Below are 23705 nucleotides of genomic sequence, written 5' to 3'. Positions count from 1 at the left end.
ATAATAACAATTCTTACTCTATTTATTTCATGAATCAAACAATATAATAAATAGGGTAAACTTCATATACACCTCTTGTAGTATGATATTTTCTCTTTTTTTACATAAAATTTTATGTTTTATTTTTATTTATAAAAGGAGTAACAGTGTTAAATTTTCATTTAGTTTTTTTGTAAAACGAAATAAAAACCTTTATTTTATTATCCTTTTATTTTTTATTTTTTAATTAAAGAAAAAAATTTAATTTTTTTTTTATTTTATGATTTTTATCTCACTTTCTCTCCTCACTCTTTTTTTTTTAACTTTTGGGTCGTTGCATGTGTATTAATATAGAAATCACTTAGAGAAGCATTTGCAGCAAGTGAACTGAGAGTAGTGTTTACATTTTGCCCATAAATTCTCCTGGTAGTGTGATTACCGGTGCTGTCTCCGAAGAAATACCTATCTTGATTAGCTACGGAGGCATAGATAGAATAGTAGATTATTACTTGCTTAATATCTAAGTTCAAAAGAGTCTATTTAATTGTCAATTTGTTATTGTTAAAATCGAACTTTGAGCCCAACTACTGTTATATGATGTAAAGAGCTTAAAAGCTCACTTTTAAGGCAAACACAAAGCATTACAATGAGAAGAAAATTGTTCCAAGAGTTGCTCTGATGTAACATGCCTCGTAAGAATTTTCTTTGCGAGCATATTTGCTGTAGTGCTCGTACTATCACCGAATTTGCACGGCTATTTTACAAAAAATGTTAGCATTAAAGCAAACTGTTTGTGCTTTAGACGATGATTTGGGCTAAAAGTCCAAAAAGTTACGAGCTTCACACAAACATTAAGCAGTATTCTACAGGGCATTAGATGTAGACTAAAGATTAAAGTTACAAATAAAAAAAAAACCTACATTAATATACATGCAATGACTTAAAAAAAATTTTGAGTGAAAAGAGAAAGTGAGATCAAAGTCATAAAAGAAACCAAAATACATTCGAATCTTTTTGTCAGATTAAACAAACAAAAATAAAAAAATTATAAAAGAAAGGTCCTTATCATCTTTGTATAAAAAATTAATTGAAAATTTAACTCCGTTAATTCTTTAGAAACAAAAGTAAAACATAATGTTTTATGTGAAAAAATAACAACCTCAGCATGATATGTGAGAAATGTCATATTACAAAGAGTTTATGTGAAATTTATCCTAATAAATATTCTTATTCTATTTCTACCTGAATTTATTATCACATAATATTTATTTCATTTTCTTTTACTCCATTTCGTGAAGCAAATATGCTGTAATGAATCAAATTGTAAGTTCTATATGAATTTTCTTATACATCTAAGGGTTAATTGATTGGATACGAGAAAGAAGGAAAAATATATAGAGTGCTTTTAATTGAGAGCAAAGCATAAATAGAAAAAAATATGAACAAATATAATTAAACTGTCACTGTGCTTGCTTGATAAAATAAATGTACATATAAACTAGAAACAATAGGCCAATTGACTAATAAAAATTATAAAATTTTAGAAATTGATTACTTAATCCTTAATTGACATGAATAAAATATCAATAGGGTGGTTGCAATCAAATTATTAGATTTTTTGAATATATAAAAATAAAATTTTAAAATTTATTGTAACACATAATTTTTAGATTATAAATTTTCTTAATGTCTTCTTTCGATTGAATTTGTAAAATGCTAAAATTAACTACAATTTGGTAACAAAGAAACATCATGAGGTACAGATTAAATATTTATTTTGATTCATCACTCTTTACTTTTTCATTTTAATGAACACCTTTTTTTTTGGGTTAATATCTAGTTAACACTCTTTACTCTTAAAAAAAAAAGGAAAATTTTGAAAAATATATACACAATAAATGAAATGAAGTATTCAGCGGTAAGCCGAAGTGACGTGAATACCAAGCTACCAAAAAAACCCGGTTGGGACTTCCGAGTCCAATAGAATATATGCCTCTCGTCTCTCGTCTCTCGTCTCTTCAGAGTCTTAACCAAGCACGACTCGGCGAAAACGCCACTCAGTTTCTACTACCTCCTGCAATTCTTCTGCTCCTAACACACTCTCACTTCCCATTTCCGAAAAAGAACCTAGAAATCTAACAAAAGAAAAACCCTAATTCTCGTGATTAATTATCACTGGAAACGATCCTTGAAGAAATGCTACCATTTTCGTCGCTGCTTTCTAGCCATATTCGGTTCTTGCTACAGAGTCTAGACGACTCCAATTTCAGTCAGGTTCTTCGCAAGCTCCGTCAGGTATGCCTCCACATCTCTCTCTATTTCTTTTCTTTTGTTCGCGTTTCTTCTAGAGCTATTCGTTATGGCTTGATACGAAAATGATCTCGTTCGATACGTAATAAGTTTGATCTATATGCTTGGTTTCCGTTTGTTTTTTTTTTTTTACGTATACATACGTGCTTATCGGCTTTGTTTGGTTGATTAGAAAATGGAAAAGAAGTGAGGAATAGAGTATGTTTCAATGTATTATACATATTATATTCCACGGAAAACCTAGTTTCCTCAAGATTACGTTCTTTTCCCCTATAATTTCATGTTTCTTTTGTTTTTCTTTTTCCCCCCCTTTTCTGCTTTTGTTTAGGGTTTGATACAATATAACGTGTCCATGTTGTAAAATCTTGATTTAATCATGACTTCCGCGGTTTTAGTTTGTTTACGTGCATGTGCATATTGTTGTTAATGGCTCTGTTTGGTTGTGGAGAAAATGAAAGAAGGCAAGAGCAATGCAACAAATTTAAATATCCGGATGGTTTTGTCTCAAATGCAACAATGTTGCTGGTTGGTGTGCGAGTCTTTTAAGTCATTGATCTGAATCTGAATCTGAATAGCTTTTATCTTTTTCTTTTTTCTCTATTTGAAATCTCTTACATATTGCCAAAAGGTTGACTAATTGTTAGTTGGTTGAAGGAGATTTCGAAAGCATAGAAAGTTAGAAACTGTAAGGACATTTGATCACATTTTAAGCGGATCTTTGGAATAATTAATTGTATCCTTGATTGGGCAAGAAAGGACAGAAAAGGATTGGCCATGAAATTTAAGATACTTATGTTGTGGTGTCATATATGTAGATCTTTATAAGTTTTCAAATGAAATCTATTAGAGGTCATTTTCATTTCAAAAAAAAGCTAATTGGTTTATGTAGTTTCTGGGAAATATTCAAGCATCCTACAAAAACAAATGAAAAGAGAAAAAATATTTGCATGCGCAATACAAGCTTTGCACCTCAAAAAAGAGGGAAAAACAATTACTTAATTTTCTATTTTTCTTAAGAGAGGGGGACTTGATGTGTCTACACTCTGCTACTTTAAGTTATTAATAACGGGGATTTATTTCTTATATTCATACAGTTGATTTTGTCAATTTATGTGATCCCTATGTTTAATTAGTAGAATGATGTAATTTTTTTTTTATCAATTTATGGTTGTTTATCTTTTTGAAATAAGGAACTTTGTTACTTGTTTATTGCATATCTTTATTGGTTACTTATGTGGCCTTTACGTTCTGGGAAGACTGTTGAATATGGGATCGAGGGAAGCATCTTGCTGGTACAGACATGCTTGGATCACATGAATCTTCTAGGGGAAGATATGCAAAAAAAGCAATATATGTTGGACCTATTTTCTGCAGTATTCAGTTGTCTATTAGACCAACCAAATTTTAGCACTGTGTTTTGTGAAGCATTCAGAAACTTGATTATCAGCAAAAAATTCCTTAGGGATTTTTGCAATGAATTGCAATTGTCAGTCTTTGAGAAAGTTGCCCTTGGTCTTGCTTTGGCAGACTCAGAGAATGCTGAGGTCAGAACTACTGGTAAGTTCATCCCTTCTCTAAGTATCCACTCCAAATATTCTTCCAAGAATGCTGCTTTTAGTATGTGATTCATTTATTTTTTTTTTTCAGGTCAGGACTTTAGCATTGGATTGATAGAGGAGTTATGCGGAAATCCTGCCTCTGTTGATTCTGTTGAGGAGATTCAGAATGTAAGTCTGTTCTTGTATCAGTCAGAGGGCCTAATCAAGTATGTGGACTCCCTTATGCAAATGGTGGCTCTGAAGTATCCAAAAGAGAGGACCCCTCTTATATTAGTTCCGTGGCTCAAAGATGATGTAAAGGAGGATAGGCTTCCAAGGTATTCATAACTCCTTGAGTCTTGGTTTAGTTTTTATTCGGTAACTGATCATGTGCCTGCTATGCTAAAATTATGGAGTCAATTTCCTTGTCCCACGTTCATTTTTTGTTTTTGCTTTGAAGGAATTTGGATATGTTTCAAAGTTGCAATGAAAATGACTTTGATTTCCTTCTGGTGGAGATGGAGAGTGAGACTAGCATGGCTGATATAATGAGAGAAGTTGGATATAGATGTACAACTGATTCTACACATTGCAAAGAGGTTTTGTCAAATTTCTTACCTTTGAATGAAGTTACTCTCTCTAGAATACTTAGCACTGTTGCCCGTACGTATACTGGCCTTAAGGACAGTCAACTTTCACATTCAATTTTCTGCTCTGCAATTGGTAGCAGTGCTGCATTTGATAAATCATGCCCAGGCTCTTGGAATGTGGACGTTTTGGTGGATTCAATTAAGCAACTTGTAAGTCCCGTTCAATCTTGATTTATCTTTGTTACCTTGTTCCACTATTGATTAAAAGTGAAACTATTGATTTGAAGAGTGTTATTTTGAGTTGCAGGCTCCTGGAACCAACTGGAATAGTGTCATGGAACATCTGGATCATGAGGGATTTTACATTCCTAACAGCCAAGCATTTTCAATTTTCATGTCAATTTATGCATGTGCATGTCAGGTACCATAGTTTAGCATAGTTGTTCAGTTTAAATTTATATAATGTTCTGTGCAGTTATATTGAATTATTGCAAATAAACATGCAGGATCCTTTCCCTCTTCATGCTGTATGCGGCTCTGCCTGGAAGAATGTTGATGGTCAATTATCTTTTCTAAGATATGCTGTATCAGCCCCACTTGAGATTTTTACCTTTGAACATTCTGTCAGGAAGCTAGTATGGCACATTGCTCATAAATGTCTGATCTGTTTTCTTTCCATTTCCCCTCTTACTTCATTTTTTTTTTATTTTTGTTTTCTGTTTGGCTTAAATGTATATTCGCTTACCTGAAGGCATATGTTGAAGCGTGTGATCACCATAAGCTTCAAGCCATACAAGGAAACCATGCATGGTTATCCCTTGACCTGTTTGACGTGTTGTGTCAATTAGCTGAGAGGGGCTGTGCCAATTCCGTTCAAGCAATTATTGAGTACCCTCTCAAACACTGCCCTGAAGTATTACTCCTTGGAATTGCTCAAATTAATGTATGGTGCTTGTACTTATCTAACTAAAGTTACACATATTTTGCAATGTAGCAATTTTTGACCTTAGTGCTGATGATATAATTATGTTATTCTTGCAGACTGCTTACAACCTCCTCCAGCATGATGTTTCTTCCACCATTTTCCCCATAGTTGTTGAAAAATCTATGGGTAGCTTGATTCTTCATCTTTGGCATTCTAATTCCAAGTTTGTGGCACGTGGTTTCATGGACATGATTAAAGCTGATGAAAGCATCATAATTGGAATGTTGGCCATTTGCCATGAACAGAAGGTAATAAAAACTCAATCTGAAGAAGGATCAATTGCTGTTAGTAATGCAACTATTGCTGTATTTTTTTTTTCATCTATGGTTAGGATTATGTTTATGTTTCTTGTCTTTTATGGAACTTTTACTATCTTCTTCATTGTTTCCTCTTTCTAGTCTATCTAGTACTTTACCTTTGTTTTCTCTTAATATCATTTCTCTTTTGTGAATCGTTTTGATTGCTGTTTTATTAAAATCCATGGGGTAGCCATGCAATAAGTCAATGCATGGCACAAAGTGGTATGCATCAAAGGATTTTTGCTATCTCTTGAAAGGAGCCTTTCTTCATTGTGGTCTGCGGTAACTTATTAAAGAAAAGAGAAGGGACAAATCATCTAATCCATGGGGATATGAAGGGCATTGAAGTCTCAGAGAAAAAAAATAAAAACTATGAGTTCTTTGTAATAGGTTCAGCCAAGGATAAGAAAAAGAAAGTCCAAAAGGAGAGATTAAAAAGTGGTTTTATTTAAGCTTTCAGATTAATTTTTAGTTGTTGCAGCAATTTTTACTTCCCATATACCTCATAAAAGATGCAAGGACTCATCATCTCAAACAGAGGATTAGTTTTATATAGGTTTTCATTTAGTTTCTCCTTTTCATTTTAAGCATATTAATCGTTTTTAGCTAAGTTGCTAACACAAGAGAAGTTTAACAGCTTTGAAAGAATCCATGACTTATCTGTATGATTTCAGGATGTGAAATCTTATTTTCATTATGATCAGAAGTATGGTTGTATTTCTTCTTTTTGGTATTGGCTCTTCTTCTACTTTGCTATAATATGGTTTATCTATTTCTGGTGAATTTGCTGTTATGCAATGCAGATTTTATCAACTTTCTTGGAGCAAATTCCATTTTCTTTCAGTATTCGACTGGCTGCGTTTGCTTCCCAAAAAGAATACTTGTGTCTGGAGAAGTGGTTGAATGATAATCTGATTGCTAATAAAGACATTTTTGTTGAGGTTGGTCTTCTTTGTGGCGATGACAAAAGTGAAAACCATTTCTGCTGATTCAATTGAAATGCGAAGAACATAACACTCCTATTTTCGTACTGCTAATTTCAGGAATGCCTAAAGTTTTGGAAGGAGATTTCTTTAGATGCAGCAGAAGATATGTCCCCTGATTTGTTTCATTATCCTAGCACTGTTGAGAATATATATTCCAAGACAAGTTCAACCTTTCTAAAGGTTCTACAGCCTCAAAATTATATTCCTCTGTTATCTTTGGTTAATTCAACTTGTAGTGTTCTATGTGTTGCAGGTTTTTCAAGCTAATATTGAACAGATCACTTCTGACCACCTTGCTAAAGAATTGAAAAGATTGAATAGAGCTTCTATGCATTTCAAGCCTCAACTTCAGAATGTTGGAACTTCTGATTCATCAATTTCTTGTGGATATGCTAATGATATAGAGGCTGAAGCAGGTTCTTATTTGTATCAGATGTTTTCTGGTCAGATGCCTATCACTGTTATGATTCAAATGCTTTCACAATTCAAGAAATCTTCAAAGAAAAGGTTCATTATTAATTTAAGCACTAGAAACTTAATGATATTATGTCATATTGAGTATATATTAGCCTCTAGTATACTTGTTGTCAGTGCTGATAGCGTACATTGGCTTTAGTGGTGGTTTATAACTTATCATGATGTGTTTGCAAGGGTTTGTTTATTATCTTTTTCCTTTTCCTTATAAGTGGATAGGTGTTTTAGCTTTATTTTGCATAATGTTATTGTTCAGCTCTCTTTTCAATGTTTAGAATCTGTTTTGTCTCATAATGGCTGGATTCTTTTGAAATGGTTTTGACAATTTGCTTTGTCATTTGTTTGTGTTTAAAGCTGCTTGTTGATGGATTAATTCCAGTTTATTGGATTTTTTCAGTCTAATTCGAGGTTGACTAATACTTCTTTCGATCTGCTTGATACTGGTTACCCCAGCTAATTTGAACTAATGAAAATATATACTTTTAAAACTTATGCTTTTGCCTCGCTGATTGAAACATGTTTCAAGAACTGACTGAAAGTTTTGCTTGTTGGAATTATGCTAGTCTGAGTTGTTTTCCATATTAGTACTAGGTGTGCCTAATTTGGCATGATAGTAGAGGAAATTTCATAGAGTAAGTTATATTATTGCACACTTCATACACCTGAATAGGAAAGATAATGACTTTTGTTATTCATGGTGCATTTTGCATTACTTTAACATAACTTTTTAATTTGGAAAAATATTCAAAATAGCTCTTGCTTCAATTGACAGGGAACAATTGATTTTTGAGCATGTGATACAAAATTTGTTGGATGAGTACAGGTTCTTCCCTAGGTATCCAGAAAAGCAGCTTAATATTGTCGCTATCCTTTTTGGTAAGCCTACTTTTGTTCTCATTTATATTTTACAGTCATTGTGGTTATAAGCCAACCTATTACATCTGCTAAACTAGCCTGTCTTTGTTGGCTTAGGATATTTGTGCCAATTTCCTTAAAAGGGTATCTAATGCCATTGCCTTTTGGTTTCCATGTGAAAGGCTGTGTGCTTATCAAGCGCAATTTGATTATTTGATAATAATTGAACTTCATAGTGTAGTCTCGCGTGTAGCCTGAGCTGTTGTAAAAAAGGCCTGATATCTAGTTTGTTTAGTGTAGCTTTGCTAGCAATTTCTGATATTAAAACAAATTGTAAATGCCCTATTTTATCTGAAGGTATCTTTTTTGTCATGTGTTGAGCATACAATGAGGTCTTTTTTCCTTTTTAGAAAATTTACATTGGCAGGGAAGGAGTTGGTTATCAGTAAAGTCAGTTCTTTTTTCTATTAGACATAGTGCACCTCTTGGAAAAAGCTTAGGCACTTCCATAGACTTAGTGGTAGGAGTTGTAAGAGGCATTGCTGTTCTGAATAACGTAGCAGAATAGGTGAAATATGCCTCATGCATTTACTTCAGCTTCATTATTGCAGGCACTGGGAAATAACACATTTTCATGTGAAGAGACAGTCTTAGAACATGTCAGTTGGTTAGAATTTATGAAATTGTTATTCACATGAAATTATTCTATGGGATTCTCCTGCTGATCGGCACACTGCAGCGTGCTTTAATTCTGACAAATTTGTGCCCCCGCTCCTTTATCACTTTGTGTTTTTATGCAGATTCTTGAACATCATCTTATGGCTGGCATTGTTTAGTTTGTTCACGAATGCTTGTAATTTCATTTCCATATATTGAATGCTTATATCCTCTGTTGCAGGTTCTTTAATAAAACATCGGCTTGTAACTAAACTCAGACTTGTTGTTGGTTTGAATAGTGTGCTAGATGCATTGTGTAAGCCCACAGACTCAAAGGTTAGTAGTACACTTTGCTATTCTGTTTCATCCGCAATGATTCTTTTTTTTTGTTTGACATTATAATTGGTTTTTTCTTGTAGATATTTTTGTTTGGAACCAAAGCTTTAGAGCAGTTTCTGGACCGTTTGGTTGAGTTGCCACAGTATTGCAGTCATATTTTGCAAATATCTCATTTGCATGGAACTCATCCGGAGCTTGTTGATTTTGTTGAACTTGCACTTGCTAGGATTTCGTCAAGTTCCTTGGGAAAAGATGAAGAGAACACTTACGTTCCCCATGATGGTTTTACTGCAGCTACTTCAGAAAGTTCAGAGGTGAATTCGGTTAAATTTTTTCCTTTAGTAATTCCTTGTCTTTCAGTTTTGTCAAACACCAGCTGCCCTTCTAGACTGTTTACATTAAACAATGTGTGATTGCCAAATTAACACAGAAAGTATTGTCTTTGCTTGTGTGTTTTATTTTCCCCTTTTTTGGGGCCGATTTACTTCAATGCACCCTAAAACTAAACCTTATACCAGATCCAATCAAATATAGGAATAATATGAATTACAGATTCTATGTTGAATGGCATGAGGATGTTAGAATACATTTTGCATCTTTCAGGGAACCAGTTTGTACTTAATTCTTTATTTTGTTCTTTCTGTAACCCAAAATTTTGGGTTGTTGGGTTAATTTATTAGCGAGGTTAACAGTTACCATCATCCCTGCCTCCTTTCTCCGTGTTATCAAGAGGGTTGGTTACTAGTGCAAACTTGAAGTTGTAAATTGAACCTCCCTCCTTAAATTATCCTTTTTTTAGTATACCTTTCCAAAAAGTTACATAGCACCACTGTTTCCTGATATTTAACTTTTGAAAGAGGCTGGGCTTTCTTTCTAGTTATCTTCTGGAACAGGGTATCCTCATGCATTTTGGTAACAGTGATTATATTAATCTCTTGATTGTGTATTGTTAAGTATCCAACCTAAAACCAATTGGAATTAGGTGGAGAAATGCCAATTGGCTATAGGTAGAGGCTAGAGAGGCCTAACTTGTGAATGTAAGGACATAACAAACCCCAAAGATAGTTGATGTTAACGCATATGAATTTAGATAAATAAGCAACACTAATATCTACCTATCCTGATATCTTTTTATCATGTTATACCTCTCCTTGTGCCTCATAATATTTTAATTTTTTCTTGAAATTGCTTAACAGTGATGTGTTTCTGTAGCCTTTCAATGAAAACATGTCATTATTGACCAATTCCATTGGTAAAGTAATTGAAAACTAGGTTGGAGAGCTTAAGTTCTTTAGGACATCTGAATACTTGTCTTGTGGGAACAGTTTACTCACCTTCACTGCAGATGCAACAGAGATATGAAGAAGTTCTAGGTGATAGAATCAAGACATCTATGACTTCAAGCATTTGCATGAAACCAGATTTACCTCAATCTGTCCACCCTTCAAGTGGCTTCGTGAATGATGTAGCTAGCTGTCAGAATGTATTTTCTTTTCCAATATCAATCTGCTAGTCTTTATAGTAATATAAAATCCATCTCCTTCATCAATCTTCAAATTTCTTCAAACTGTTCTTTTCTGTGGCTGATTACTTCTGGTCCATGCAGACTGTGTCATCACAAAAGGCAATGGCAGTTACACCCAATGCTTCTGATTTTCTTAATTCTTCTAGGAGAGTTACTTCAACTAGTAAGTATATCTACCTTATTTAACATCTGATTGCTTTAAGTTCATGGGTGAAAAATCATCCTCTGGATGAATCCACTTTACTGCATTGTAATTTTTTTTTTAAACCATTACATATCTGTTAGCTTTCTTTAAACAACAACATTCATATGGTACAGGGTTTGGTTCTGCTCTAAATATTGAAACACTTATTGCAGCAGATGAGAAGAGGAATACTCCTCTCAAGGTATCTTTCTCTCTATACATGTACATGTTCATGTATACCTACTTTCACATTGAACGTTATTACCCATCTCTATATATATTTACATGATCATTTTTCCTTTTTGTGGGACAAGAGAAAATTTTGTTTATATTTATTTCAATAAAAGGGATCTTTTTCCAGTCAGATTGCAAACTATGACTTTTTTTTTGGTTTTAAATTTACTTTTTATGTTATAAATTTTGCATTAGGGAATCTTTTCATCTATCCTCTCCCTTTACTGGAGTCATTTTTATGTGCAAAAAGAGCATGCTATTTTATTTATTTTTCTGTTACATATTACTCTACAGGTTCCATGGATTTTGGAATTTTTAATATTTTATTATTTTGTTTTTGACAGACTCCTGCATCCAATGTTCAGGATAAGATATTTTTCATGATTAATAATATTTCCTCATCAAATGTTGATGCTAAAGTGAAGAAATTTACTGAGATTCTTAATGAGCAATATTATCCATGGTTTGCCCAGTACATGGTGATGAGAAGGTAAGATTGAGTTCTGCCTGAGAGCTTCTGGCACATTATAATTTATATATATTTGGTGTGGATGTACCAACTGCTGTTTGAGTTTTCGCTAAATAATTAACTATTTATTTACTTCCTATCATCCTATATCTTGTCGTCAAACTCTCGTCAGAGCAAGCATCGAGCCGAATTTTCATGACTTGTACTTGGAGTTTCTGAAGAAAGTCAATTCAAAAATATTGAATGAAGAGATTGTCAAGGCTGCATATGATAATTGCAAGGTTATGTGCAAGAAATCTTTAATTTTCTGGATTTAGTTGCGATCTTGAGTTGTACTGGTTGTAATACAAAGAAACATATCTCAGGTTATTTTGAGATCTGAGCATATAAGGTCAAGCTCAGAAGAGCGTTCCTTGCTGAAAAATTTAGGTAGTTGGCTTGGGAAGTTCACTGTTGGCAGAAATCAAGTACTAAGGGCCCGAGAAATAGATCCCAAAGCTTTAATAATAGAGGTAACCATTCAAATGAATTCTTCTGTTGTCATCCTGTATGATTAACTTTTCTGTCCAATATTAAGTTTCTTTTATCATTCAGCTTCATCATTATCTTGCTTGGCTTTGTCCAGGCATATGAGAGGGGCTTGATGATAGCTGTGATTCCATTTACCTCAAAGGTATTAGTTTTTCAGTTACATAATGTGATTTCCACTATCTTAATTTGCTACTTTGATATTTTACCAGCTCAGTTTTGCTGCAGATATTGGAACCATGCCGAAGTAGTCGTGCTTACAAGCCTCCAAATCCTTGGACTATGGCAATTCTTGGTTTACTTGCAGAGATCTATGCATTGCCAAATCTAAAAATGAATCTCAAATTCGATATTGAGGTCTACTATTGATGTTCTTCTTTGAAATATTTACCTAGTCTGAACCTGTGAATATGATTTTCTCACTTTTTCTTACTATATCCCTGCCATTTGTAGGTTCTATTTAAGAACCTTGGTGTAGATATGAAGAAAGCTAACCCAACATCTCTTCTGAAAAATCGTCTTCGTAAAGTAGAAGGAAATCCTGATTTTTCCAACAAAGATGTTGGGGCATCTCAGCCGCCAGTGGTTACTGAAATTAACTCTGAAATCAAGTCTACACTGAATAAAGTTTATCTACAGCATGAGATATTCAATACATCTCATTCTGACGACCAATTAGAGGTATTGTCCCTTTTGTTAGGTTTAATACTTTATTATTAGCTGATTACTCATGATCAGTAATGTTTGTCTCTATTGTTTGATATTGAACTTGTCTTGTAGCATTGGTATCCTGCTTGGCTTCTTTTTGCATTTGGTCCAATAGCAGAAGATGAAAATTTGTGGCTTTAGTGTTTGATGCTGCACTTGTTTTTTGGCATTAGTATCGTGATCAGCTTCCTTCTAGCCAAGGCCTTTCCCAAGTTGTTTCATCCCAGTCTCTAGATTTTGTATTGCTACATTCAAATGTAACATATTGGAAGAATTTCAGTTCATTTTGCTTTACTAATAATATACTGTCCATGGTTTGTGCAGCTGGCTTCACGAATCGCAGATATTGGAAGTCAAATTATTTTCAATGAAGAACTCAGCACTTTGGGCTTGCATCATTTGCTAAGGTTAATCTTTTTCAACATTTTCATATTTATAATTTAATTAAAGTGTCCAGTGTGCTTAACTCCACATATGTATTTTAGAGTTGTCCCTATTGCTATGGAGAGGGCTATCAAAGAACTCCTGTCTCTGGTGGTTCAACGCATTGTTCTCATAGCAATCCAGACAACAAAGGAAGTTGTTCTAAAGGTTAGGACTGTTCTTTTTTCTTGTATGCACTGACTTCTTCTCTGGCTACTATTTTATAGTAACTTTTTGCTTCCTTTATGTGTAATCAACCTTAGGACTATGCTATGGAATCAGATGAAACCTGCATATATGAGGCTGCGCATTCAATGGTAGCTAGTCTGGCTGGAAGTCTAGCTCATGTGACATGCAAGGTTTTATATTTGATCTTCAAATTTCTTGGCTTCGTTGACATGCACTTTAAGCTTGACTATCTCGCTGTTAATAGGCAAATTTAATTTTTTTTTTCTTTTAATGCTCAAACCTTAATGGTCAAACCTTGGTTCCTATTGCTAGGAAACTCTTCGTACTTCAATATCACGTCAACTAAGGGATTCATTTCAGGGTTTGAATGCTCCCAATGAACATCTTGAACAAGCTGTTGCTCTTGTTATCAATGATAACCTTGATTTGGGGTGTGCAGTAATTGAACATGCTGCAGTTCAGAAGGTATGTTTGCTTCCAACTTTCTCAATTATGCATATATAATTAAGTTGTGCTCTACATACTAATTGTTATTTGAACCATCATTCTTAAGTTATATCTGTTATTAAATGCTGCCCTACCTATCTCTTCAACACAGATGCAGTCGCAAACAATTCTGTTTGTATTGATTATCAATTTATTGCTTCAGCAATTTCAGTGAGGATCCATGTTACATAGTTTGTTATAAATATATTTGTTTTTTATTATTATGGACAGAAAACATGAGAATCAAAGATTGTGGGGTATGAAAGATGTAGAATATGTATGCTTGACTGGTTAATCAATGAGCAAAAATATGGGGGAAACTCTGAAAATTTATTATTAGATAGGTTATCAGAAAATGAAGGTTTTCTATTTGGGTCTTTGTTTTGCCTCTCACAGTGGGTGATGACAAGCCCTTGGCTGAAATTAGAAGGGGATTCTTGAAGTTTTGATGATGTTATTCCTGCTGATTCTTGAGTATTTAGTTTCCAAACCCTTCTTCAATATTGTTATTATTGCATTTTTTCTTCATTTTATGGTTTTAAGTTCCTCCTGTATGCTTCTTGCACCTCTGGGTTGTTCTTGGGTTTGGCACTTTTCTTTCAATTTAATTCTTGTACCTTTTGTATTTCCACTTCCACCCAAAAATCAGTATAATTGTTCTTTGCTGAATACATTGCTAAGCAACAGGTTTTGGAAAGTCGATATTTCATTTGGATGATCATTCTAAAAGGAAATCAAATAGCATATAGCATTGGTGATTTCTTATTGTGTATTTGGTGCCATATCAGGCATTACAAACCATCGACTGTGAAATTACTCAGCAACTTTCTGTAAGAAGGAAGCCTAGAGAGGGTATTGATCCTTCATATTATGATGCAAACATTAATGCACAAGGTCCTATGACTGTTACAACAGAGTCCCCACTCCTCAGACCAGGGCACATATCGCACTCACAACAGCAAGTATATGAGGTAGTGATTTCTGGATTCGTGGATGATGAGTGATTGGGATTATGTTCAATCATGTCAGATTTGTATTATCTTATTCTTTCTCTCCTATAGGAGTTTGTTCATGTCTTCCGGAAAAATCAAGCTGGTCAGAACTCAAATGTGGTGCATGCTTCATCTGCTGCTCCAGGACAGCTTAACCGAGGCTCGTGCTTATCTGGGATGGATGGAGTTAATTATCCCTTGGATCTCATTTCTGAGGAGATTGACGCTAACCGGCCTGTTGCAAACCAAAGTTCCCTCAGTTCTTTGTCCCCAACTGCTGCTGCCTCTGAAGTGCATTCTGAGGAGGTGTCCTATGCCAGAAAATTTAGAACTGTTTGTTATATATAGATATTTACTAGCCTCTTTTACAAGTAATGATGATAACAGTGATAACTATACTTGATTTGTTAAAGGAATTGAGAGCTACTGCAGAATCATTGCCTACAACTCCCATTGATCAACTGGGAAGTGGAATCTTGGAACCCTCATTATCTATGTCAGATGTACTGGAAAAATATCAAATAATTTCCCAGAAGGTAATTAATGTCTTTACAAATTATATCTCCCCTCTAATGTAGCTCTTTAATTAATTATATGCACAGGAATGTTTTGCATCAAACTAAGCTTCTGCAATTTCTGAGTAATTATCTTCCATCTATATTTTGGAGTTTTGTTCATCATAATGACTCGCTTCTATTCTTAATATGCATTATTTTTCTTCCTTCACACTATTTTTTCTGGGCTTCATTTAATGGTTCCTTTATTACTTCTTGTTTGGTTCTTGATTTCCTAAGAATTTAATAATTATATGAAGCTTGTGTATAGCAGTTGGAGATTTTGTTGACTAAAGAGTCTGTAGAGGAAGAGATTGATGTTAGTTTTTCTAACCTTCCCACTTGTATTTGAACATGTTTTTCAAAAGAATAACCTTTACAGGATTGTTTTCTAACTTCATGTTAATTTGGATGAATATGCATGTTCAGAGAGTTGTTTTCCAGATTCCAAAGATCATACTTAAATGTGTTAGTCGAGATGAGGCAGCCCTTGCAATTGCTCAGAAGGTGTGTCATGTTTATTTCTTGGAATTCTTTTATTTTTCTTCTCCTGTTCATTCCATGATATATTCTTGTGACAGGTTTTCAAAAGTTTATATGAGAAAGCTTCAAGCAGTTCGCATGTCGGTTTTCATATTTCAATTCTGGCTGCTATTCGTGATGTTTGCAAGCTTGTTGTCAAGGAGGTTACTAGTTGGGTATGTTGCTGTAGATTATTTTCCCAGGTCATGTGTTGAAATTTTCGTTTATCATGCATGGTATTGATGTATTTTTGTTGTTTTTTAGCTGTTTGATTGCTTTGAGTATTGTAAATAGATTACTTTTTCATGTTTGAGTTAAAGGCATAAAAGGGCAGGACTCTTGACTGGGGCTTTTTATGTAAGCAGTTATGTAGATCTGCACTTGAAAAGACTGCTCCATAAGGAAGGTAATGGCAGTAATATTTAAATGGGCCAGGTTGATAGATGATCTGTAATACCAGAAACAGTATTGTGTTAGTTTATAGATGCCATATAAAGAATTAGCTGGGGTGATGTGGCAACAAAATTGAGTATTCAGGGTAAAAAATGAGGGTTCTCTTTTGGGACAATATTATGGCTCTGATCTTTTCATGATAGCAGTGGATAGTCAAGTAGTTAAATATGATGGGTGAAACAGGGAACTTGTTTGGAGATTTGGTTATGGTGAGCTTTTTGTGACTGGGAACTGGATTTCATTAGTGTTCAGGAAATGCTGTGTGGGACATGTTGTTCTGATGGAAGGATGAATGATTGGATTAAATCCTATGACAAAACATTGCAGTGAAAACTCTCTGCTGAGACTTCAATAAGCAAATTGTGGTTTTTTTGGATGGAGAACTACTTCTTCCATGTCTGAACATATTGATTTTCTGTTGGAGTTCTCAATCTATGCCTTTCCCCTTCTTTTCTTTTTGCAGTTCTTTTCTCACTTCTTTTGTGCCCTTTTCTTGCTTTTTCTCGTAAAAGGAAAGATTGAAAGAAAGTCTGCTTGGCCAGAAAGGTAAAAACAGCAAAATTGTATTGATTATGTTCTAACTAGCTGACTATTTCATGCATGAAAATGCTGTGTCTCCAATTTTGTGCTAAGACACATTCAATGTCTTAACACCTTGAAAATGTTTTAGATCATCGTGTTTTAAGTACATTCAGGAATGTGATATGTAGCAAACCATGCATATCCCAGCAGGGTTGTGGTGGGGAAAGGGATAAGCATATATGTAATTTTAGTGCCCTTCAAAAAAAAAGATTGTAATTTTAGTATGGTTGGCCTTGTCCGTTGAGAAGCTTATGATATTTTACTAAGCTTTTATTGCTATCTGATAAAACTTAAATGTGTTTTGAATTTTGATGCACCTTTCCAGTTTCTAACTTCCTGAAATCATTTTTTTTAAGGTGATTTATTCGGATGAGGATAGGAAGTTCAATACGAATATAATTGTTGGCCTTATGCACAAGGGTTTGCTTAATCTTGCTGAATACAACAAGCATATGGCAAAGCTCATTGATGCTGGAAAGAATAGTATGTATTATAGATACTGCTCTCTGAACAAAGCTGTGTTTTCTTGTGATCTTTTGATTAAGCTGCTAATAACGAATGAACTGCAGAAACTGCAACAGAGTTTGCAATTTCTCTCCTCGAAACCTTGTTGATTCAGGAATCAAGTCTAACTTTGTCAGAACTTCCCAATCTTATTAATTCCTTGGCAAAGGTTTGAATTTGTTCATTTTTTCAACGGTTCTTTTTTTTTTTCTGTTTTTTATTATACAATTAAGCATTCGTACCAAACTGCAGCTTGCAGCAAGACCTGGATCTCCTGAATCATTAAAAAAATTGCTTGAGATTGCAAAGAATCCTCCAGAAAGTGCTTCAAGCCCTTCTGGTAATACTGTTGGCAAGGAGGACAGGACCAAGCATGCTAGAGGAAAAAAGGTAGCTGGATATATCGGTAGTTTATTTACTGATAGAGGCATGAGCTTTTTCTGGGATATTTCCACTTTTTAATTAATGAATTTACTTAAAACAGAACTCTGATTATTCCATGACAAGTAGGGATGGCAATGTCAATACTGAATCTGTATCAGCAGATCTTGCTAGTTTTTATGACCAGGTACATGAATTTGGTATAAATTTATATGTGAACCACGAATAAATTTCTTTGATAATGCAGAGTTTTCCTGCTTGCGTATTTTTCTGTTTGGGTTGTATCAAAGAAATTCAGAAGTATCTGAAGATATACTTTCATGCCAAATTAAAGAGCAGAAGATTCAATTGTATTCTATTCTGTCATATTAACTTCTTATCTCTTTCATTTGGTTTAAAACATTCGTGAACTATATAAGAAAATGAAGAGAGAATTAGGAGTTATTAATAAGTTGCTTTTTCTTTTTTGTAATATAGAAAAAGTAGAAGCAAGAGTTGAGTATTAAGAGTATGAGGTCAACTGATATGTTGATAATGAATATGTTCCTTTAATTAATTCTAGTTTTTTTTTTCTTTTTGTAAATTTTTAGCTAAGTTTGTTCACCTACTCAGTGATGACCAACTCAGCTAGTGGTTTCGTATGTTAGTATAGCGTAATCTAGAATGTACTTTCTTTGAGAGATTTATCTGATATTCTCTTCCCTTTGTTTACTTTTATGCTGTTGTGGACTTATCTTTCTACTGTTTGTATTATGGTTTGGTTGGATATGTGTCTATTTTGATTTGCTCCTTCAATTGTCTTCTCTTTGCTCCTACCAAGTATCTATTGTGTATTTGGCATATTCAATTACATAATCCCACTTTCAGTTCTCCATCTCATTCAAGTTGCTTAAGTCCTGAAAATAACACCCTCTTAGTTTCGTCCACCTCATGCATAATCAATCATAAATACTGAAAAAAAAAAAACACTCTTATGAACTTCACCCTCACCCCCCCTCCCTCTTCCCCCCTTCAATTTTGCTGAAGTGCTTGCAACCTTACAAGTAGGACCATGATAAAGTACAAATCTTAGAGTCAATAGAAATAGGTTGCAATTGCCAAAATAATCTTAAAGACCACGAACAATCCTAATTTTTTATTTGTTAAAGCATCTAAATATTTTTGGGATGATAATTCCTGAAATGCGAACAGAGATTAAAGTGACCTTGAAATCTCACCTAATATATTTAACATCGTTTGCTCTTCTATCTTAATATTTAGATTGGTTTTATTAGTGTTACATTCTGTGTTTTTCTTTTTCTGCAATATCTGATCTCAACATCCATCAGACCCCATTCACCACATTCCCTGTTTGGGACAGGTCTAGGGAATCAATGTCATTCTGAGAGTGGTGCCAGAAATGGGCATCCCTCTGTCCATGTTTTTTGTTGGCCACCCAGAAAAAACAGAAGGTTAAATTTTTGTGCTTTTTCTTTTGTTTCAAGCTACAGGTTTCTGTGCTGTTCACTGAATGGTACCAAACATATATACTTCCTGGTGCAAATGATGCAGCTTGTGCATATTTTGTCTCAAAATTGCAGCAAAATGGATTTCTAAATGGTGGTGATGTGTCAGATCGTTTTTTTCGATTTCTCATGGTAACATCTCTTTACTTTTGGAATCCTTTTACCCACAAAAAGGGCACTGAATTTTAGAAATTGTTAATAGAGGTTATGTATTAATTTGTTTTTTTTATATATATTTTTTCAGGGGCACTCTGTTGCCCATTGTCTCTCTTCTGAGAGAATTGGTTCTAGTTTGTCATTGCAGTCTCCTCAAACTGCACAGGATCTCTCATTTCTTGCAGTTGATGCGTATGCAAGGCTTGTCGTTGTGATTCTGAAGGTATCATCATGTTTTTAGAAAAATTCTTTAAGTAGTGTATCCGGTTAGCTTGTGTCGTGCATCCACCAACCTCTTTTAATGGTTTGCTTTCCTACTGCAGTATCAGGCAACGGAGCATCTTTTGTCAAAGGTTTGCCTTGAATTTTTCTGTGTTTTTCGTTCTATTTTCTGGGGACATCAATTAAACAATTTCATTTGTGACAATGGGGCAGATTTTTCAATTGACTGTTAAGGTGATTAAGAGGAATGCTGAGGAGAAGAAGGCATCTTTTAACCCAAGGCCATATTTCAGGCTGTTTGTTAACTGGCTTTTTGACCTTGTTTCACCATATGCGGTCTTAGATGCTGCCAACTTTCAGGTATGTTTTTCTCTGTATTTGTCTTATTGATCTATTCTTGTATCTTTTTGCGCACTGACATAGATAGGATATTTTCCAGGTTTTGATTGCTTTTGCAGAGACTTTCCATGCATTTCAGCCTCTTAAAGTTCCCGCTTTCAGGTTAGCATGCTAAGCATTTTAATTGTACTTGTTTTAACATTGTGTTCCATGACATTTAAGGTGCAAAAAAGTGAAAAAAAAATTTATTAGAGATTAAAATGAGAATACCCGGTTTCACCTCTGAATTGCCTTTTAGCAGTGATGAGGATATTTTTATCTGAATTGTTCATATTTATTAGGATTTAATGCATCATAAATAATGGGTTTCCCTTTGTAGTCCTCGCTTCATCTTTCTGTGCGTCCAAAACGGGGGCTAATAATCTTGAGCTTAGCGTTATATATGGTAATGTGCCACTTAAATTGGTTCCCAAAATATTAGGAAAAACTAATTCATCAGTATGCCGCTGACAATAGCTATACCATTTTCGATGCTTGTTTTGTTGTATTATGAGGTAGAGACATTATTCATGGTAAGGTACAGAGAATTGTGATGGACTGGATATTACCTAGAATGAATATTATCGTGCCACTAAAAGATGGAAAGCATATTATTGTACTGAACTTTTTGGTTGATAACATCGAGCCTTTTTCATGTGTTTCATTCTCCCAACAAACTAAATATTCCAATTTTCTCATGCTTTCATTCTAAAGTGTACTGTTGTTCTGTAGCTAACAATATGAAGCTATGACAGCTTTGCATGGCTTGAGTTGATAAGTCATAAGCACTTCATGCCGAAATTGCTCACAGTCAATGCTCCAAAAGGTTGGGTTTATGGTCAGCTTCTGCTGGTTGATTTGCTCAAATTCATGGAGCCTTATTTGAGGAATGCCAAACTTGAAAAGGCGGTGCGCTTCTATACTTTGGGAATGCTCAATATGGGAGGATTTTACACTTTTCAGTTTCTATCTTTTGGCTTCATGTTTTGTGTGATCCATGCAGATTAAACATCTATACGAAGAAACGTTAAAAGTGCTGTTTGTGTTGCTGCGTGATTTCCCAGAGTTTCTGGTTAGTTATCACTTCAGCTTCTGTGACGTAATTCCTTCAAGCTGCATTCAGATGCGAAGTATTATCCTTAGTGCCTATCCATGCAATATGCAGCTGCCTGACACTTCTACACCAAACTTAAAGGTACTTTGCCTACTTTTTTTCTTAATAATTAGATTTCTCATTACATTGACTCAATAAACTTGCTGTATACTTCTCTTTGCAGATTGATTTATTGCAGGAGATGCACATACCACCATGTGTATTTTCTGAGGTTGATGCAGCCCTAGGAGCTAAGCAGATGAAAAATGATGTAGATGAGTATCTTAAGGTGATGTGGATCCCCTAGTTTCTAAATTTTATATTTTTCCTTTTTATTTTGCTTTCTTTTACACCCCCACCCAAACCTCACCACCTTTTCTCCGTGGTGCTTGAGGAGATCTCTTGAAATTTTGTGTTTTTAATCCTTCTCATTTTATAACACAATCAAGCATTTTGATTATTCTGCAGACAGGATGGCAGGCATCTCCATTCTTATCAGAGCTGAAAGAGAAATTACTGCTGCCACAGGATGAGGCAGCACAAGCTGGGACCCGATACGATGTGCCTGTAATAAACTCCCGCGTCCTGTATGTTGGAATGCAGGTGATGTAGATGCTATAACCTATAGTTTGTGGCCTTTCACTTAAAGGTTATGATGATTTGCAAAGAGGCGGGTGAACGAGCTATGTGAAGTTAAAAAACCCTGCCTTCTTGAATCAGTTGAATTAATTGGCAGTATTTGGAGAAGGCTTTCATGTTTATCACCAAAAGCTCGTTTTCACAACCTGGGATCTTTGTTCATCTTCTATGGATTAATTGAATTATAAATGAACACATTGATGGATAGATTGGTTGGAGTTATCTGGGGCCATTTTCTGTGTCTAGTTAAAAATTATCAGTTTTCAATCAAGTTTTCTCATCATTTGTGTCTATTTACAGATCATCCAGCAATCACAGAAAAAGACCACACCTAGCCTTGCACAACAGATGACCTGCAATGATCGCATGCAATTGTATGCGATGGGTCCTGTTTTAGCTCTTTTCCAAACGTTGATAATGGACCTGGATACAGAAGGGCGCTACCTTGTCCTTAATGCGATTGCAAATCAGCTCCGCTACCCAAACAGCCACACACACCTCTATTCTTTTGTCATGCTGTACTTGTTTAATGAAGCAAAACAGGTACTTGAACATTCAATTTCACTGTCTTTGTTTGCAAGCTATTGTAACACAAATTACAACTAAAACGTGTTATAGAAAATAACGTCCTGGATACGAAGGCAAAAAAACTCGTGAACATTCGTTTTCAACCAACACAAGTTCTGCTCTAACTTGATTATATATATTGTTGCATGCAGGAAATCATTCAGGAGCAGATAACAAGAGTGTTGTTGGAGCGCTGTGTTGTTAATCCTCATCCGTGGGGTCTTCTGACCACGATTATTGAGCTCATCAAGGTATGAAAGCCGCCACTGACCACCCCTACCCCATTCTCATCATGCATTGTAGGTTTTTTTTTTTTTTTCCAAATTTCTTTTTTGTAGGAAAAATGGATATCATGAATTGGAATGTAGTGCATACTTTTTATTCAAAATGTGCTCATTTTGTTTCGCGCAGAATCCTCAATACAACTTCTGGAATCGAGCTTTTATCAAGTGTAACCCAGATGTGAACATTCTCTTGAAATCAATTTCAATCTAAGCACGAGTGGATTGGATCTGGCGCTTGCTGCTTCGGCGTGATATCTGACAACGTGCATTAACAGAGACGGATTGCCCCCACTGGAATTAGTATAAAAAAACCCTTTTGGTAATATTACAATGCTACCACAAGTTTTTTTTTTTTAAAGTTTGAATATTTGCCCTCACTGGAATTTAATTACTATCTCGTTTTAAATTTGATTTGTATTAATATTAGTATATAACTATCAAACTTTGTAAGAAAATTTTACTTAAAAAATCAAGTTCCTTCAGTAATTACTTTCAAATAAATTAAAAAGAATCTACAAATAGGCAGATAGACCTTAATTTGCCATATCGTAATCTATATCAAGTCCAGATATTAAAGGAAGTAAAATCTATGTTATGATATCAATATGTCCAACAAGTGCAGGATTGGTGTAGAAGAAATTGCCGGAAAATATTAGGTTTATTTGGTGATAGGCATCACATGACTGTGCTCACAGGGACATGCATGATCCCAATTCCGCATGACTCGATATTTTCAGATCTTGACACGTGTTGTGGCGGTGCGCTGTTACAAGCCGGCTTCTTCTTTCCCTTTGGTTCTTTTTCTTGTGTAGATGAGTTTGACAGTCGAGATTGGGTGGATGAGATTGATTGACTTGGATAATATGTAAGAAGATATTTCTGCTAATTAATACTGGTAACGGTTACATTTGTATAAAACATGATCAAAATTTACCTGGCAATATATATATATATGAAGCTATGATCGCTTCATCTACACCCATGTCTATAATAATTTAATGTATTAATTACTTGTTTACAAAATGCAGTGTAGCTAGTATATTTTGTCCCATGTCCTTATTACATGTTGAAGTGGGAGCTGGTCCATAGCTGGGGAAGCCACGGATGATTTGGGC

At 34.6% G+C, this 23705-nt stretch overlaps 1 protein-coding gene across 1 annotated transcript; it reads left to right on the top strand.

The window, feature by feature from the left end:
- On the top strand, nucleotides 2176-23045 carry LOC18605343 (CCR4-NOT transcription complex subunit 1). The gene is made up of 49 exons (XM_018117102.1): nucleotides 2176-2274; nucleotides 3546-3846; nucleotides 3937-4165; nucleotides 4288-4627; nucleotides 4725-4838; nucleotides 4924-5052; nucleotides 5169-5360; nucleotides 5459-5650; nucleotides 6505-6642; nucleotides 6745-6867; nucleotides 6941-7194; nucleotides 7934-8037; nucleotides 8915-9009; nucleotides 9093-9326; nucleotides 10358-10495; nucleotides 10619-10700; nucleotides 10856-10923; nucleotides 11300-11445; nucleotides 11597-11705; nucleotides 11790-11936; nucleotides 12050-12097; nucleotides 12181-12309; nucleotides 12406-12633; nucleotides 12985-13067; nucleotides 13146-13251; nucleotides 13347-13442; nucleotides 13585-13737; nucleotides 14547-14729; nucleotides 14820-15083; nucleotides 15164-15286; nucleotides 15579-15623; nucleotides 15734-15811; nucleotides 15886-16002; nucleotides 17218-17344; nucleotides 17431-17534; nucleotides 17618-17755; nucleotides 17850-17933; nucleotides 19237-19383; nucleotides 19496-19630; nucleotides 19731-19760; nucleotides 19843-19989; nucleotides 20069-20130; nucleotides 20763-20916; nucleotides 21011-21202; nucleotides 21285-21389; nucleotides 21569-21703; nucleotides 22040-22282; nucleotides 22459-22557; nucleotides 22718-23045. The coding sequence occupies exons 1-49, from the start codon at nucleotides 2176-2178 to the stop codon at nucleotides 22799-22801; spliced, it is 6873 nt and encodes a 2290-aa protein (XP_017972591.1). The 3' UTR covers nucleotides 22802-23045.

Source organism: Theobroma cacao, chromosome 3, assembly GCF_000208745.1.
Source record: "Theobroma cacao cultivar B97-61/B2 chromosome 3, Criollo_cocoa_genome_V2, whole genome shotgun sequence".
Classification (NCBI taxonomy): domain Eukaryota; kingdom Viridiplantae; phylum Streptophyta; class Magnoliopsida; order Malvales; family Malvaceae; genus Theobroma; species Theobroma cacao.
This window is presented reverse-complemented; position numbering and strand designations above follow the sequence as displayed.

Coding starts and splice junctions, on each gene's coding strand:
- LOC18605343 (XM_018117102.1), top strand. CDS start 2,176: ATGCTACCATTTTCGTCGCTGCTTTCTAGCCATATTCGGTTCTTGCTA. Junction 4,628..4,724: donor TGGATTCAATTAAGCAACTT/GTAAGTCCCGTT, acceptor TTTGAGTTGCAG/GCTCCTGGAACCAACTGGAA. Junction 8,038..8,914: donor TATTGTCGCTATCCTTTTTG/GTAAGCCTACTT, acceptor CCTCTGTTGCAG/GTTCTTTAATAAAACATCGG.